Consider the following 15,844-nt stretch of genomic DNA (forward strand, 5'->3'; position numbering starts at 1 on the left):
CCGCCTCAGCCTCCCAAAGTGCTGGGATTACAGGCGTGAGCCACCAAGCCCGGCCTATTTTTCTTTTTCTTTGAGATGGAGTTTTGCTCTTGTTGCCTAGGCTGGAGTGCAATGGCACAATCTTGGCTTACTATAACCTCTACCTCCCGATTCAAGTCATTCTCCTGCCTCAGCCTCCTGAGTAGCTGGGATTTTAGGGATGCACCACCACACCCAGCTAATTTTGTATTTTTAGTAGAGACGGGGTTTCTCCATGTTGGTCAGGCAGGCCTCGTACTCCTGACCTCGGGTGATCTGCCCGCGTTGGCCTCCCAAATTGCTGGGATTACAGGGGTGAGCCACTGTGCCTGGCCTCTTTTTCCTTAGAATGGGAATAATGCTAAACTCACCTCCTCTCACCTCATAGGATAATGATAAGAATTAGAAAGCTGTTAACACAGTGCATAGCCCATAGTGATAGGTAATATGTGTTTCCCATTAACATAAGTTAAGGTCAGGCATGGTAGCTCACGTCTGTAATTCCAGCACTTTGGGAGGCCGAGGCAGGCAGATCATTTGAGGTCAGGAGTTCAAGACCAGCCTGGCCAACATAGTGACCAGTAGAAACCCCATCTCTACTATAAATACAAAAATCAACTGGGTATGGTGGCGCACGCCTGTAATCCCAGCTACTTGGGAGGCTGAGGCAGAAAAATCACTTGAATCTGGGAAGTGGAGGCTGCAGCGAGCAGAGATTGAGCCATTGCACTCCAGCCTGGGCAACAGAGTGAGACTCTATCTCAAAAAAAAAAATGTTAAAAATATTTTTAAATGCCTGTAAAAGATATTATTGCCATTAGTGAACTACTACCTTTTCTTTTTTCTTCTTTCTTTTTAGATAGAATCTTGCTCTGTTGCCCAAGGTGGAGTGCAGTGGCACAATCTCAGTTCACTGCAACCTCCACCTCCTGGGTTCAAGTGATTCTCCCATCTCAGTCTCCTGAGTAGCTGGGATTACAGGCAGACACCACTATGTCCAGCTAATTTTTGTATTTTTAATAGAGACAAGGTTTCACCATGTTGGCCAGGCTAGCCTCAAACTCTTTACCTCAAATGATCCAACCACCTTGGCCTCCCAAAGTTCTGGGATTATAGGCATGAGCCACTGCGCCCAGCCTTATTATCTTTTCTTTGCAAGTCACCAAATGGTCTATAAATAATATTTTATTCCTTAATTCTGTTGTTCTTGACAAGTAAGATAGGTAAAACCCATTTTAGAGGTTAAATAGTTTATTCAAGGACACAATGAGGTAACAATAGAAAGGAACAGAGATGGGAGACTTTAAAATGTAATAATCCTAAACATTTGTCTTCCCTCCCACCTAGATCTTCCCACAGAGCCTAAGGAGGGCACTCTTATCAACAGTCATCTATACCTTTCTTTCAGACGTAATTCATCATTCATTTTCATCAGCTGAGAAGAGTTATCTCCTGACATCTTCATTATTTCTGCAATGTCATTTTCCAGTTTTTCCTTTGCCTTTATCAGCTGCTCTTCTCGCTCATCTTTCTCTTTAAATTTTGCCTCCATATCTAAATATGTAGAGAAAAAAAAGAATAGCACGGCTGTGTCATAATCAACAAAAACTGACTGAGTGCATCCTTGCTCTGGTAATATTTTCACAAAGCAATTTCTGTCCTCATAAAAAGCACATTCTAGTGAAGAAGGCAGACAATAAGAAAGATAAAGGAAAGAAATCGTAGAATTAATTAAGTGCTAAGAGGAAGAAAAATCAATGCAGGGAAAGGAGCTGGGAAGAAGGTTAGAATCTTAGATGGCGCTTCCCTGAGGTGGTGAAATGGAAGGGAAAACCTGAAGGAAGTGAGGGCACAGGGAAAAGCAAGCACATAGGCTCTGCGGCAGGAACACGCCTAATACGTCCAAGCACGAGCAAAGAGGCTGAGGTGGCTGGAGTGGAATGAGCAGGGAATGGGGGTCCCAGATGAAATCTGAGAGGTAATAGGGCCTGATCGTGGTAAGGACCACAGCTCTTTCCCTGTGTGGGATGGGAGCTGCTGGACAACCTTGAGCAGAGAAGCGACATGATCTGACTTCATATTAAAAGGATTGCTCTGGCTGTGGTGTGAACAGACTGAAGCAGGCATGGGCAGCAGCAGTGAGCCCAGGTGGTCAGCTGCTATGGTAGCTCAGGGTAAAGACGGCCGTTGGCTTGGAGCAAGGACAGCAGTGGGAGTGGTGAGATGCAGCAGATTCTGGCTCTCGTGAAAACAGAGCAAAGAGGACTCGGTGTAGTACAGATCTCAAACAAGTACTTGATCATGTTTTTATGTCACCATAATGAGTAAAGAGGCTATGCTTGAATAGTACATTTGTTATGTAACACCCTACAATTGTCTCAAATATGAGGAAGCCTACTGTATTTAATGTTTCGTCACCAGAGATGTCTTCTTACCTGCTAAGTTTTCTCTCAGCTTCTCCAAGTCAGAAGACAGCTTGGTAAACTGTTCCTCCTTTTGGTGTAACTTATTTACAGTTTCTATTTAGGATAAAGTTAGAAGTTTAATAAGCTTCATATTTAATAAGGTATCTGGATCAAATCATATGTTCAAGAGATCTGAGAACACAGGAATACTCAAAAATCCTCTTACAAATCACACTGCCGGGTGCGCATCCTGAAAAAAGCAGGTCTGCCGCTCTCTCTGGCCTCCCCAAATCTGTACTTTAGAGAGGCACCAGGCCCTTTCCACTTATCTCTTTCCCCCTTCCAATTAAAACTCAATAAAGCTGTTAATGATGAAAACATAAATAACACCAAGAATATTTCCATTTTAATGTAGAATAAGCCTTAAGCCAGAAGAAGAAAAAATTAATTGGGAGGTTGAGGCTTCAGGAAACCAGTGGAAGCCAGTATTTCTGAGCGCGGCAGGAACTTCCAGGAGAGTGAAATTAGGCTACAGGCAGCGTCTACTCTGTGCACTCCACAGGCCAGCTCCAGTTTAAGAGTACGGTATTCTTTAAAGCGATCTACGCGAGCTCTAGTAAGACATACCTTGCATACTTCTCTGAACAGAGACTGCCTCCTCCGAAGCTTCAGCAAACTTTTCTTTCTAAAGAAAAAGAACCAGAGATTCTGAACAGAAAGATTTCACATTGTAAAGATAAGGAGTTTTATCAGTTATAACTACAATACTATAGACTTTTTGTTGCTGGTCTTGTTTTATTAAAACGAATATACATGAAACATGTGATGCCAATTGCTACCACATGTGGGTCATACACATGTGCATGGATACACACAAATGAGTGCAGTTTGCATGTGTGTGTGTGCACACATGGGAAGGCATCACCTGCATGCACCTGTAGGCATGTTCATACCTAGGAAAGTACATGCATGTGTGTATACACATGGTGCATGTGTATGCTTCAAGTAGCTTCAAGTTGCTACCCCTCAAACAGCAGCCCTTCTCTTCAGAAATCTGCCTGAGATGGTGAACAGAGCTCTGAAATTTGTTATTTCTGGGAGTAATCTGAGTGTAATATCTTGAATCTAGGTCGGTGTCGCTACTTTTTAAACTGAAAAGGTCCGTCAGTCACTTACTGTTCAAGGACTTCATTTCTAAACATAACAATAGGCCAAGTTAAAAATCACTATCCTGGTTGTCCTGAGATGAACTTTGAGCTAGCTACATCAAGAGGATTGTTACATGAGTGTTTCTAACTAGCCGGGATTAAGATGGGAAAAGATGGCGTAGGAACCACAGTGCATCCAAGCCCACAGGCTGCCCCCTGTGCATTCCCACAATCACACTCAAGGTAGCATGTCTTGTCCTAAGACATACAGAAGGATACTCTAACTTGGGGGCGGGGAAAAGGCAAGGTTTCCTAAAAGCTTTGGAAGGAGGGCAGAGAAACGATGAACTCTAAATATTTTCTCTTTTTTGAGACAGAGTTTCGCTCTTGTTACCCAGGCTGGAGTGCAATGGCGCTATCTCGGCTCACCGCAACCTCCGCCTCCCGGGTTCAGGCAATTCTCCTGCCCCAGCCTCCCGAGTAGCTGGAACTACAGGCGTGCACCACCATGCCCAGCTAATTTTTTGTATTTTTAGTAGAGACGGGGTTTCACCATTTTGACCAGGATGGTCTCGATCTCTTGACCTCGTGATCCACCCGCCTCGGCCTCCCAAAGTGCTGGGATTACAGGCGTGAGCCACTGCACCTGGCCTCAAAACATTTTCTTAAAGGACACCAGGCTGGGCGCAATGGCTCACGCTTGTAATCCCAGCACTTTGGGAGGCTGAGATGGGAGGATCACTTGAGGTCAGGAGTATGAGATCAGCCTGGCCAATGTGGTGGAACCCCATCTATACTGAAAATATGAAAATTAGCTGGGTATGGTGATATGCACCTGTAATCCCAGCTACTCAGGAGGCTGAGGCAGGAGAATCTCTTCAACCTGGGAGGCGGAGGTTGCAATGAGCAGAGATAGCACCACTGTACTCCAGCCTGGACAAGAGAGAAAGGAAGAAAGAAAAAAAAAGAAGGAAAAGGAAAAGAAAAAAAAGAAACAAAGGGAGGGAGGGAGAGAGGGAGGGAACGTAAGAAAGAAAGGAAGAAAAAAGAAAAGAAAGGAAGAGCCATACACTTTTATTCACACTGTTAATAGCACAGAAGTGTAATGAATGGGGTATAGGAAGGGATGTGGAGGACCTGGGACAGCTGACCCTGCATGGCTCATGTGCCTCTTGTCGAGTTTCTCCATAAGCCTCTGGCTTTTCTTTCCATGGTGTGTGGGTGGGCACCATTGGCACTCTTTGTGAATATCAGCCTTGTTTAAACTTGGTTTTAAAGTGCAGGAGGCAAGTAGGAAGGAACAAAGTTGAGAAAAGGCAAAATATATACATATATATGTAATACAAGCTGAGATTGAGGAAAGAGAAAACATGAAAGGGAGGGTAATTTTCTGAGGTGGAATAAACTGAGTTAGATTTCTTTGAATTTGTTTAAATAGACGGCAAGCATTCTACCTCACCAAAGGAGGGCGCTGATGGTCCAGGACGGCTGCTGCCCTGTGAGTCACAGATCAAGTTGGAGAAAGCACAGTTTAGGTGCCTCATTCAGTATGAAACCTAACTGTATTTGATGTATAACTTGGAAGGGCTCTGTGTTTAGCAAAACTAAGTAGTCAATAACATTTCAAAGCAGTGCATTAACAAAGGCAATGGGATAGATTAAAAAAAAAAAAAAGTAATACCTACCTTGGCTGTTAGTTTGGGTTTGATCTGACTCCCCTTGAGGGACAATTATTTTCCAGCCAATAACTAATACACTCAACCTGAATCAACACTTAGAAAGAGAAGGCAAACAACTACAATATTTCTTACTGCAGGATTTTTTTAAAACAGGAAATGGCCAGAAACCCTGAGATTCAGATTCCCAACAGGTACTTACCAAAATCTGAAGTTCTTTTTCCAAAGTTTCTTTCACTTGACTGACTTCACTCAAATTTTCCTGAAGGTTAGTAAGCTTTAGCTCTCTCCCCTGGAGCTCTTTGGTAATGCTACTAGCCTAACACACAGAGTTACATGGTATAGAAGCAAATGAACAAAAGGAAAACAAAAAAGAATGAGAAGAACAAAAAATAAATGTAAAAAATTTATGAGCAACATAACAAAACAAAACTGAAAGGAATACAACAAATTTGGGGTTGGTTTTTAATTCTTTTTGTTGTTGTTGTTTTGTTTTTTGTTTTAATCTTTTTTGTTTTGTTTTTTGAGACGGAGTTTTGCTCTTGTTACCCAGGCTGGAGTGCAATGGCGCGATCTTAGCTCACCGCAACCTCTCCACCTCCTGGGATCAGGCAATTTTCCTGCCTCAGCCTCCTGAGTAGCTGGGATTATAGGCATGCACCACCATGCCCAGCTAATGTTTTGTATTTTTAGTAGAGACGGGGTTTCACCATGTTGACCAGGATGGTCTCGATCTCTTGACCTCGTGATCTACCTGCCTCGGCCTCCCAAAGTGCTGGGATTACAGGCGTGAGCCACCACACCCGGCCATCTTGTTGTTTTTTAATTCTAAGAGGTCAAGAACTTCTTAAACAATCAGTTCTATATATGATTTTCTAGTGGCTTTGTTTTTGAGACAGAGTCTTCCCTGTTACCCAGGCTGGAGTGCAGTGGCATGATCATGGATCACTGCAACTTTGAACTCCTGGGTTCAAGTGATCCTCCAGCACCAGCCTCATAAGCAGCAGGGATTATAGGCACATGCCACCATAGCTAATGTTTAAAAAATATTTTTTGAGATGGGGTCTCTGGCTGGGATTGGTGGTTCACGCCTGTAATCCCGGGAGGCGGAGGCAGGTGGATCATTTGAGATCAGGAGTTCGAGACCAGTCCGGCCAATATGGCAAAACCCCATCTCTACTAAAAATACAAAAATTAGCCGGGTGTGGTGGTGTGCACTTGTAATTACAGCTACTCGGGAGGCTGAGGCAGAAGAATCGCTTGAGCCTGTGAGGTGGCGGTTGTGGTGAGCTGAGACTGCACCAATGCACTCCAGTGTGTGAGTGACAGAGTGAGACCCTGTCTCAAAAAAAAAAAAAGAGAGAGAGATGGAGGTCTCATCATGTTACCCAGGCTGGTCTCAAACTCCTAGACTCAAGCAATCCTCTTGTCTTGGCCTCTCAAAGTGCTAGGATTAGAGATGTGAGGCACTGTGCCCAGCGGCCATTTTTAAATAGTCAAAATGGACTATTTGTCTAGACTTCATTGTAATTTGGAATATCAGCATGATCTGAAGCAGAAAGTATGGATGCTTACTTTCTAAATGAGCTACTTGAGCAATTTCATTTCCTAGACTTTAAAAACCTTAAGGCCTGACGCAGTGACTCACACCTGTAATCCCAGCACTTTGGGAAGCCGAGGGGGGCAGACCTCACCTGAGGTCAGGAGTTCGAGAATAGCCTGGCCAACATGACCTGACTCTACTAAAAATATTAAAATTAACCAAGTGTGGTGGCATGTGCCTATGATCCCAGCTACTCAGGAGGCTGAGGCAGGAGAATCCCTTGAGCCTGGAGGGCAGAGGTTGCAGTGAGGGCAACAGAGTGAGACTCTGTCTTAAAAAATAAATAAATAAAACAAAAACCTTAAGATCGGAATGGAATATATGTGGGCTACATTATTTTCTCTATTTTTGTATATGCGTAAAGTATTTCAACATTTAAATAAAAATGAAATTTAAAAATCCACTGGACAGGCTGGGCTGGACAGGCCGGGCTGGACAGCTCAAGACTGTAATCCCAGCACTTTGGGAGGCCAAGGCAGGTGGATCACATGAGGTCAGACCACCCTGGCCAACATGGTGAAACCCTGTCTCTACTAAAAATACAAAAATTAGTCCGGCATGGTGGCAGATGCCTGTAATCCCGGCTACTCAAAAGGCTGAGGCAAGAGAGCCGCTTGAACCTGGGAGGCGGAGGTTAAAGTGAGCTGAGATTGCACCACTACAGTCCAGCCTGAGTGACAAAGTGAGACTGTCTCAAAAAAAAAAAAAAAAAATCCACTGGATAATAGTCATTAGAACTTGGCTTTCATGAAATCTTGATGTGAAAAAGTAAACATTAGCTAAATATTATCTAATTAATTTTTGTGTTTTGATTAGTATTTTGGTACCACATGGAGATTTGAGAAAAATTTCCTGTAAGCAGTTTGTCACCTTCAACTATGGTTAGTTTAGCAATTTTTTGCTGTTTGTCAGTCCTCACCTCACCCCATTTAACTATCACAACCCTTCCTTCTTTGCCGAGAGCAGCTTCTCCCACAAAAAGCTCAGAACATTCAGCATCAATACCAGCGCCTCAACTAGTAGCAGGACAGGGAAAGAATTCCTCGAACCACCCTTAAAAATAAAGATGACATTTAACAAGCCTAGTTAGTAAGAAATGCAGCTGGCGAATGTTTCACGTAATTTCCTAAGCCTTGACCAAATGCACACTTGTTCAATATTTCCCCCAGTAAAAGAGGGGACAGATTTTATTCTCGTTGTGCCACAGAAAAAATTCCAAAGAGTTTCTTTGCCATGCAAAGTGCTCCAGGCTCTTATCCTTAATTTTGCTGTGAACATTATTTATCACAGCATGTTTTTTTGTTTGTTTGTTTTTGTTGGAGATCAAGTTTTGCTCTGTCACCCAGTGGTACAATCTCAGCTCAATGCAACCTCTGCCTCCCGGGTTCAAGTGATTCTTGTGCCTCAGCCTCCCGAGTAGCTGGGACTACAGGTGCATACCACCACGCCTGGCTAAGTTTTTTATTTTTAGTAGAGAGGGGCCAGGCTGGACTCTAACTCCTGACCTCAAGTGATCCACTTGCCTCGGCCTCCCAAAGTGCTGGGATTACAGGTGTGACCACCTCGCCTGGCCAACATGTTAATTTTAATAGCCAAGAAGCATTGAGCTCACATTCTGTTTTTATACATAACCCTATAGATAAGGCAATTACAGTCATGCATTGCTTAAAGGGACCAGGATACCTTCTGAGAACGGCATTATTAGGCAATTCCACTGTCATGTGGACATCACAGGGTGTACTTACACACACCTAGAAGGTATAGCCTACTACACACCTGGGCTACATGGTACAGCCTATTGTTCCAAGACTATAAATCTGTATAACATGTTACTGTACTGAACACTGTAGGCAACTGTAACACAATGCTGAGTATTTGTGTATTGAAGCATATTTAAACATACAAAGGTAAAGATACCATATTATAGTCTTATGGAACCGCCTTTGTTTATGTGGTCCACTGTTGATTGAGACATCATTATGTGGCACCTGACTGTGTATGGCTAGGAAAGGAGATGATCTTTTAAGTTTCTTTTTTTTTTTTTTTTTTTTTTTTTTTAGGATGGGCTTTCACTATGATGGCCAGGCTGGTCTTGAACTCCTGGGCTCCGGTAATCCACCCACCTTGGCCTCCCAAAAGTGCTAGGATTACAAGCATGAGCCACCGTGCCCGGCCCTTCTTTTTTTTTTTTTTTTTTTAATACAGAGTCTTGCTCTGTCACCGAGGCTGGAGTGCAGTGGCCTAATCTCAGCTCACTGCAACCTCCACCTCCCAGGTTCCAGAGATTCTCCTGCTTCAGCCTCCCAGGTAGCTGGGATTACAGGCATCCACCACCATGCCCAGCTAATTGTGTATTTTTAGTAGAGATGTGGTTTCGCCATGTTGGCCAGGCAAGTCTCAAACTCCTGATCTCAGGTGATCCACCCATTCCAGCCTCCCAAAGTGCTGAGATTACAGACATGTGCCACTGTGCCCAGCCAATCTTTTTTTTTAAACTTAACCCAAAGAATAGTCATCTAGATGACAATCTTTTAAGTTTCTGTTCATTCATTCATCTTAACACCACAGTGTTAGGGCATTCTTATTTTAAATAGAGTATAGGCTGGAGCTAAGCTTAAAGAAGAGGTCACAGCATAGCCCAGAGATTAATAGATAAGGCACCCAGATAATAGGCAACCAAAATAAATTCACGTGGTTAAGCCATTATTTTCTCTGACCTCCTCAGATGAAACCGTACTCAGAACATACTACACTACACTCAGCTGGGGACATCAAGCAATTTAAATCAGCAGTTTGGAAGATGAATGACCTCAACTCAAAAGTAACAAAGCAAAATAAGAATAATAAATGGAAAAGAAAAAAATGGAGGATGTCAATACAAACCTTGCTACTTTCAGCATTCTTTTCCATCTCTAAATGTTTAATCTGTTTCTCAGCTGCCTCAAGCTGCTGTCTAAGTTTCTCAATTTCCGATTTACCTTCGGAACTGGCTTTCCGAAGTGCATCAAGATCCAAGAGCTTTTCTTCGGTAGCCTTGAGCTGTGATGTAAAATTATCAATAACCTTAGTTTGTTCATTGCATTTGGCTTGCAGTACCTCTAGCTCCTTTACCTTTATTTCAGCTTCCTGTAATTTGTTTAATGTTTCTTCCATTTCTACGAGATGCTGGTCTTCCGCTTTGTCCAGTTTTGACTTGATGGCTTCCAGGCTGTTCTCCTTTTCTTTAATGACTTTCATCAGTTTAGCCCTCAGGGCTTCCATCTCCTTAGCATGAGCAGACCGTTCAGATTCCTGTTGATTTTGCAAATTTTCTATTTCGTGTTGGTAATCTAGTCTCATTTTCTCTATTTGTGTTTTTAGCTCAGCAAATTCTGCCGTCTCTGTTCCAAGCCCTTTGCTGAAGGATATCTTCAGTTCTTCCATTGCCTGCTGGTGGGACGCGATGGCAGTCTCCAGTTTGGACTTCCACAGGGCTATCACATCTGAGTTCTCTTTGTTGGCATGCTCGAGCTTGCTTTTCAATGACTCGTTCTCTTTGGAAAGCTTTTCCGTGGCAGTATACAGAGCCTTTATCTCCTTCTGATGAGTTTCTTCCCGGGCTCCAAAATGTTCCTTCAGTGAAGTTATTTCTCTCTGGTGGTCAGTACGAGAGACTTCTAACTTTTCTTGCAAAGAGCTTATCTCTTGTAAAAGGGAAAGTGACATATCAACATCCCCAGCAGGCTTATTGGACTCTAGCCTTCTTCGGAGCTCAGCTACTTCCTGTACTCTCAATGCTAGGTCTTTCTCCAGTTCCATTATACGTGACTTTTCTGAAACTGTAGCCACCTATTAACAGCAGTCCAAAGAAGAAAAGATCATTTAAATAACAAGTCACTGACAAATTTTTTTTTCTTTTTTTTCCCAAGATGGAGTTTCGCTCTTGGTGCCCAGGCTGGAGTACAATGGTGTAATCTTGGTTCACTGCAACCTCTGCCTCCCTGGTTCAGGCAATTCTCCTGTCTCAGCCTCCCAAGTAGCTGGGATTACAGGCACGTGCCAACACATCTGGCTAAATTTTGCATTTTTAGTAGAGATAGGGTTTCACCTTTTTGGTCAAGCTGGTCTTGAATTCCTGACCTCAGGTGATTCAGCCACCCTGTACTCCCAATGTGCTGGGATTACAGACATGAGCCACTGAGCCTGGCCTGACAATTTTCTGTAACACTGAAGATATTTAGTAACTATCCCATCTCAGGCAGCAAGCTATTATGAATGTTTACAGGTTAATACATACTTCTAATTGTGGTAATGGCTTAAGCCCAATTTAGTAGCTCCAATTCTAAAGAAGCTTAAATCAGAGAAATACCCATTAACTAGTAAGTTAAAAGACAGAGTAACTTTCAAAGTTCTCAGATATATCTGCCTCCTGAAAGACAACATTTCCTTATTTTGCCAGTTTGTTCTACCCCACTTTATCCAGGCTGCATAAATGCTTACCCATTTCATGGAAGTGATCTTATATACTGTGCCATCCGGAACAGTAGCTGTTACTCATACATGGCTACAGAGCACTTGAGATGTGGCTAATCTGAAGTGAGGTGTGGTTTAAGGGTAAAATACACATCAGATTTTGAAGACTTAGAAAAAAAGGAACACAACATGTCTTGTGGGCCAAGGAGAGTGGCTCACACCTGTAATCCCAGCACTCTGGGAGGCTGAGGCAGAAGGATCACTTGAGGCCAGGGGTTCAAGATCAGTCTGAACAACATAGCAAGACCCCATCTCTGCAAAAAATAAAAAATTAGCCAGGCATGGTGGTACATGCCTGTGGTAACAGCAACTTGGGAAGCTAAGGCAGGAGGATCACTTGAGTCCAGGATATTGAGGCTACAGTGAGCTGTGATTGCACCATTGCACTCCAGCCTGGGAGACAGAGCAAACCTTGTCTCTTGGGAAAAAGAAAAAAAGAAATTATATGTAAAAATGTTTAAAATATCTTGTTTATAATGTTTATACTGATTAGATTAAATGACATTTCGGATATATCAGTTTACATAAAATATATCATTAAAACGAATTTCACTTGTGACTTACAAAAAAGTAACGTGGGTGCCAGAAAATTATAAATTGTATATATGTGGCTTGCATTATATTTCCATTGGATAGCACTTGCATAAAAGGTCTAAAATTACCTGTCAAATGTTTCAATGTAGAATGAAAGCATCGATTGAAAAATGAATAATTAATTTACTAATCTTTTTTTTTTTTTTGAGACAGAGTTTTGCTTTTGTCGCCCAGGTTACAGTGCAATGGCGCGACTTTGGCTCACTGCAACCTTCCCCTCCCAGGTTCAAGCGATCATCCTGCCTCAGCCTTCCAAGTAGCTAGGATTACAGGCACACACCAATGTAGAATGAAAGCATCAATTGAAAAATGAATAATTAATTTACTAATCTTTTTTTTTTTTTGGTTACAGTGCAATGGCGCGACTTTGGCTCACTGCAACCTTCCCCTCCCAGGTTCAAGCGATCATCCTGCCTCAGCCTTCCAAGTAGCTAGGATTACAGGCACACACCACCATGCCTGGCTAATTTTTGTATTTTTAGTAGAGATGGGGTTTCACCATGTTGGTCAGGCTGGTGTCGAACTCGACCTCCAGTGATCTGCCTGCCTCAGCTTCCCAAAGTGCTGGGACTACAGGCGTGAGCCACTGTGCCTGGCCTACTAATCATTTTATTAAAACACAAAGTAAGAATGATTACTTACCTGCAATAATACATAATGTTACACAAATTCCCCTTTTTAGATTTTATAATTCTATCAGCATTTTGATGTAAACATCTTCCTCTAACCCCCTAACCCAGTGGTTCTCAGACATTAGTACGCACATGAATCACCTGGTATGGACATCTAAAGTGCAAGTTTCTACCTATTCCCACATACTTCGATTCTATTTGAGCTCTGGGGTAATACTCAAGAATTTTCTTCTTTTAAATAAATAACCCAGGGCTAGAAAAACACTTTCTTAACCTTGTCCTTTCTTTGCTAGAAATTTATTTCCCTCTGCTACCTGCTATACAATTTATTTAGCACATAGGATATGTGGAAAATAGCTTCCAGCATAAAAACTCAGACTAATCTAGGAAATGAAAGGAAACAAAATAATTTTAAAACAGCAGTGAGTCCAAACTTTAAAGGATCAAAACTCCTCTGATTGGCCAGGCGAGATGGTATATGGCTATAATCCTAGAGCTTTGGGAGGCCAAGGCAGGAGGATCACTTGAGGCCAGGAGTTCAAGATCAGCCTGGGCAACATAGAAAGAACCCCATGTCTACAAAAAAATGTTTTTGTTTTTGTTTTTTAATTTATTTTTATTTTTGTTTTTATTTTACTTATTTATACAAAAAAATGTTTAAAAATTCCTCTGAATTTAAGACTCCTCTCCCGTACTGCCTTTCTCTGAGACAGAAAATAACAGATATGCTTCTTTCATTTCCTCTGCCCACCTACAGGCTGTGACACCAATAAAGATTACAATGTCCACAAGAGAAGAGGAAAAGCAAGCCCTGGGGGTCTCCAAAACTGCATTATCAAAGTAAATAAAATTAAATATTACAGAGCTGGTTATAATTGTTGTGCTTCATAGTTATAAACTCCTGAGGTTAAAGATGTTAATTCATTTACACCTGATTTTCTGGGAAGGGAAGAGTCCAGGAGTTTGTTACCTCAAAATGACATACAAAACATTAGTAAATCTATCAGGATCTGATAGAATTTGCTAAAAAATGCAAAACATTAATAAACCTCATTGCTACAAGGTCTATAGCATAAATACATTAAACCCAATAGGGCAATGATTCTTAGTTACAACAAAACTGGTAAAAAAAAATGCCAAGTAAAAAATAAGCAAAAGTAATAAATAGCAATGTGATTTTACTTTCCATGGCATTTTCCTATAAAGTATAGCAATTTATTTTTCATTTCCCAAAATCTGCCCTCATTGAAAACTGTGTGTATGTCTGCTTCTCCCACTAGTTTGAGACCATGAATTAAGTCAGAAATCATTTTTATTCTTGCTCACATCTCTACAGCACCCAGCACACTGTTTGGAAACTGGATTTATTGGCTAAAACGAATTCTAAAGTGCTTCCTAAAAAGTAACGTAAGTGATATAACACTTGGTTATTTTAACACTTGGAAAACCAAGACTGAGGATCCACAGAAGATATACTTTCGTTATGGAAAGATATAAGAAGATATAAGCTTTTTTTTTTTTTTTTTTTTTTGAGACAGTCTCACTTTGTCACCCAGTCTGGTGTGCAGTGGCGGGATCTCAGCTCACTGCAACCTCTGTCCCGCTGGTTGAAGTGATTCTCCTGTCTCTGCCTCCCGAGTAGCTGGGATTACAGACATGTGCCACCACGCCCGGCTAATTTGTGTATTTTTAGTAGAGACATGGTTTCTCCATGTTAGCCAAGTTGGTCACAAACTCCTGACCTCAGGTGATCCACCCGCCTGAGCCTCCCAAAGCCAAAGCGCTCGGATTACAGGCTTGAGCCACTGCGCCCAGCTGATATAAGCTTTAAACTGAAATACTTAAATAAACCATGGTGTAAATGAATGCCTTCTTATTTAGAGCGGGGAAAAAAAAGCATCAAAATTGTTTGCTGATGAAACTAAGACATGGGAGAGGAGTTTACCTGTTTAAAAAAAATGTATTACTTCAACAGCCATCACACTAAAGGAACTCAATCTCATTAGTCCGTTGCACTTCCCAGATCAATTATTTGGCTCTAAGTTAAGAAACAGCACCAAATTACCACTTTTTTTTTTTAGTTTCAGTCTTGTTGCCCAGAATGGAGTGCAATGGCGAAATCTTGGCTTACTGTAACCTCCGCCTCCTGAGTTCAAGCAATTCTCCCTCCTCAGCCTCCTGAGTAGCTGGGATTGCAGGCATGTGCCACCACACCCGGCTAATTTTTGTCTTTTTAGCAGAGACAGTGTTTCACCATCTTGGTCAGGCTGAATCTCCAACTCCTGACCTCATGATCTGCCTGCCTCGGCCTCCCAAAGTGCTGGGATTACAGGCGTGAGCCACTGCGCCCGGCCTCATTTTTTTTTTTAAACAGGGTCTTGTTCTGTCATCCAGGCTGGAGTTCAGAGACATGAACACGGCTCACTGCAGCCTCAAACTCCTGGGCTCAAGAGATCCTCCATATAGCCACTACACCCAGCTAATTTTTTTATTTTTTGTAGAGGCAGGGTGTCACACCATCTTACCCAGACTGGTCTTGAACTATTGGACTTAGGCGATCCTCCTGTCTCAGCCTCCCAAAGTGCTAGGATTACAGGTATGAGACACCGTGCCTGGCCCACTTTTTTGTTGTTGTGTTCTTGCAAAATACACAGGAGAAATCTTTAGTTCAGGGGCCAAGAGAACATGTTCCTTCTTCTTAAGAAATAAAAATGTATGATTTAGAAAAGAAAAATTGTCTAGATTTTCAGATTAGTCAATGAATTCTCAACATAAGAAATTTCTACAAACACCAGAAATTTAAAAAAAAAATCAGTATAGCAAATTTGATTAAAGACAGAGTAATTTTTTAAATTCTGAAGTTAAGGATCTGGGCAATTTAGTCACTGACAGACAAATTCATGATTTAAAAGTGTATGTGAATATATATCTTATATGTAACTATTTCTTAATCTTTAAACACAAAACAACTTTCATAATAGACAGACTCCATCTTGTGATCTTTAAGAGCACATGCTCGAGGGCCAAATGGCCTAGATGCAAATCCTGCCTCCACTATTACTATTTGCTGTTTTATCTTAGGCAAGTTACTTAACTTCCCTGTGCCTCTGTTTTCTTGTCTGTAAAATGGGGACACTAATACTCCCTGCCTCCTAGGGTTGTGTTGAGACTGAATACTTGTAGTAAGACACAACAATGTCTGGCATGAAGTTCGCACTATATAGGTGCTTTAATATATAAATAAACTAAAACAGAC

At 41.8% G+C, this 15,844-nt stretch overlaps 1 protein-coding gene across 50 annotated transcripts in view; it reads right to left on the reverse strand.

The window, feature by feature from the left end:
* Nucleotides 1-15,844, reverse strand: part of CLIP1 (CAP-Gly domain containing linker protein 1) — a 139,788-nt gene that overhangs the window by 58,865 nt on the left and 65,079 nt on the right. For 37 of the 50 annotated variants that reach the window (XM_035257960.3, XM_054239022.2, XM_035257953.3 and 34 more), the window contains 5 exons: nucleotides 9,734-10,678; nucleotides 5,450-5,566; nucleotides 3,051-3,108; nucleotides 2,454-2,537; nucleotides 1,416-1,572 (listed from right to left, as the gene is read on the reverse strand). In XM_035257960.3, the coding sequence (XP_035113851.1) occupies nucleotides 1,416-1,572; nucleotides 2,454-2,537; nucleotides 3,051-3,108; nucleotides 5,450-5,566; nucleotides 9,734-10,678 (1,361 nt within the window). The remainder of the gene's footprint in view (nucleotides 1-1,415; nucleotides 1,573-2,453; nucleotides 2,538-3,050; nucleotides 3,109-5,449; nucleotides 5,567-9,733; nucleotides 10,679-15,844) is intronic. The other 13 variants (XM_078337545.1, XM_078337546.1, XM_078337526.1 and 10 more) reach the window with 3 other exon arrangements.

The sequence above is a fragment of the Callithrix jacchus genome, chromosome 9 (genome assembly GCF_049354715.1).
Source record: "Callithrix jacchus isolate 240 chromosome 9, calJac240_pri, whole genome shotgun sequence".
Classification (NCBI taxonomy): Eukaryota; Metazoa; Chordata; class Mammalia; order Primates; family Cebidae; genus Callithrix; species Callithrix jacchus.